At 33.7% G+C, this 2,736-nt stretch overlaps 1 protein-coding gene across 1 annotated transcript in view; it reads right to left on the bottom strand.

Moving 5' to 3' along the window:
* LOC106462970 (melanotransferrin-like) overlaps nt 1-2,736 on the bottom strand; it is a 16,376-nt gene that overhangs the window by 5,670 nt on the left and 7,970 nt on the right. Inside the window, exons 6-7 of the mRNA XM_022390369.1 lie at nt 2,571-2,638; nt 2,140-2,255 (exon numbers count right to left, since the gene is read on the bottom strand). Coding sequence (XP_022246077.1) covers nt 2,140-2,255; nt 2,571-2,638 — 184 coding nt within the window. The remainder of the gene's footprint in view (nt 1-2,139; nt 2,256-2,570; nt 2,639-2,736) is intronic.

Below are 2,736 nucleotides of genomic sequence, written 5' to 3'. Positions count from 1 at the left end.
TAACTGTCGCCATCCGTAATTTTGGAACTATTATCAAAGAACTACAAACAAAGAACAATCAGTAACTCATTCGATGACGAGGAACCCACTTTGAGACTAATAATGGCTGGAGACGGCTTGAATGGGTAATGAAGAAAAACTTTAATATAACAGCAAATGTACAACGTTTCGACAAGGTTTTGTGTCATCAGGTACAATGATGATGACAAAACCTTGTCGAAAATGTTGTACATTTGCTGTTATATTAAAGTTTTTCTTCATTACCCATTCAAGCCGTCTCCAGCCATTATTAGAAAGAACATCAGTTGACAGGAATGGAGTAGAAGGCTGAGAAAGCATGATAATCCACAACACATTGAACAAGAACTGGAGCGTCTCCAACAGTTAACGAGCCTCCAGAAAACATAACAAAAATAAGATCTGTGTGCACAACATTGTAACTCACACAGGACTAAGTAGAATTCATGATTAAAATTGAAGCTTTTTAAACAAAAGCTAAAGAAAATGAAAAATCAAAGTTTCGGTAACAAACAAAATCTCATCAAATTGAAGACAGACAGAATTTAAGCATGTCTACGTCATACAATGCTGACGAAAATAATGACATTATCACGAGTGCAAGTGCACAGGGGGAGTTACTGGGCATGGAGGTTGTGTTACCCTCCTATTGGTGGAGGGCTTTTTTAGGTGGGAATTATTTCAAGGCTAATGGAATGCAAATCTCATTGGTTGACATGCGGGGAAGACAGCATTTCTGTGTGTGTTTGTGTGGAGGAAAGTTATCGTATAACAAAAAATGTTTTCACAAAATATATTTGGTTACGATGTAAATGGGTACTTAACATCGTTCAATTGAGGAATTAAAAAAAATATTTCCATGGTTTTTTCAGACTCTTACCTGGAAGTAAGAGCATTTAACAACAGAATTGTAGCCTCAAAGATAGATCACATTACAACATATGCAATATAGGATTATTAAGGACAACTATGGAATATAATAGTGTAATGGTCATAATTTTAAACTCTCTAAAAATACGATATAATGAGGATAATTAAGAATAAGTTTTTGAAGTGACTTTTCAAACATTAACGAAAGATTCGAGGCTAGTTGAATATAACCTCCTCATCGCATTATCTCTTCCGGAAAATCAGTTGGACAAATGGAAAATATACTAAGTTTTAAAGGGTTGAAATTCTTCTTAATTATATAAATATTAGTTTTTGAATTCTACAGTTAACATAACGTACTTAAAATAATAATCTACTTCACTAGAATTTCCAAAGATGCTAAAAAGTTTATTTACTTCACACCTTTCAGACTGATGTACAGTCCTTTGTCAGGGGTTTGAAAGTACAAAAGTCTGGCTTGTTTTGAACTTTGTGCATAGCTTCACGAGGGCTATCTACACTAGCCGTCCCTAATTTAGCAGTGATAGGCTAGAGGGAAGGCAGCTGGTCAACGCCACTCACCGCCAACTCTCGAGCTACTCTTTTACCAAAGAATAGTGGGATTGACCGTCATATTATAGTGCCCTCACGACTGAAAGAGCGAACATGTTCGGTGACAGGGATTTAAACCCACGACCCTCAGATTGTGAGTCCAGCACCTTAACCACCAGGTCATGCGGGCCCTCTGTGATACATTTCTGCAACCGTGCTGTTCAATCTTGATGGTAGTTTGTGTTTAAGTTTAAAATATGTATATCAGTAATTCTTTATTTTTGGTACTTAAAATATAACACGATTTTGGTCAAAATGTTTAATATAGATACAGTTATTCATTTATCTTCAAACAGATTTTCTTTAAGACTCGTGAGGATTACTGTTAATTCTTAATCTCCAAAGCTTACAAGATATTATTGGGATTAAGGCCAAAAATACTGATAACAGTAATTAAACATATTCTAATCATTATGCGTTTTTGCTTCGTGAGAATGTGTACTTAGATTAGTATATTAAATTAAAATTAGATGCATAATTTACCAAGTTAGTGTAGGTAGCTTTCTTTGGTCATACTTTTTTAGTCATTACAGAATTACTAAAACCAACAATTCCATTATGTGACGGAGAAGTTAGAACTACAAACTGATCGTTCATGCACGAATCTCCCGTGGGAAAGATCAATAACAAACATTATACCTTTTAAGTACAAAAGGTCTGTTTCTTTATCAGGCTGCTGCGCCACTGCAACAACATAATAGTATGTGTCGTCCAAGTTGTACTGTTCTGCCACAATTGGAATCAGGTTGTACTTGCTATATCAGATAAAAAAAAAATAGTTATTCTATTTCAAATGTTTCTACAGAACCTAAAAGCTCATAATCCTAAAATCAGATCAGATCCATCAAGAATGAATCTTTGGTCCATCATGGGAATTTACCACCCATACCAGACAAATTCATTGTTACACTCAGAAAGAGTACATTACCCAACTTATTATCTCTATCAGTAGTGAAAATAATCACACTAATAAGAACTAAATCAATGTTTGATCTTATTATTATTTCAAAATTAACTTGTTAATATAATTATTTTAATCTTTTATTACATCAATAGACTCCAAACATCACTTTTTCTCAGATAACAAGCTCTCTATTGATTTTGTAGACGCGACATTCATAAAATCTTCTACAGTAAACTTCACACAGAAATAATAATAATAATAATAAAAAATCACGAATTTTAATCATTTAACTTCAGAGTAGAAAATTATCTTTTATTTCATTCTTGCTTCTG

This window comes from Limulus polyphemus, unplaced genomic scaffold, assembly GCF_000517525.1.
Source record: "Limulus polyphemus unplaced genomic scaffold, Limulus_polyphemus-2.1.2 Scaffold1292, whole genome shotgun sequence".
NCBI lineage: Eukaryota > Metazoa > Arthropoda > Merostomata > Xiphosura > Limulidae > Limulus > Limulus polyphemus.
The sequence above is the reverse complement of the archived record's forward strand: the minus strand, read 5'-3'. Positions and strand labels throughout refer to the sequence as shown.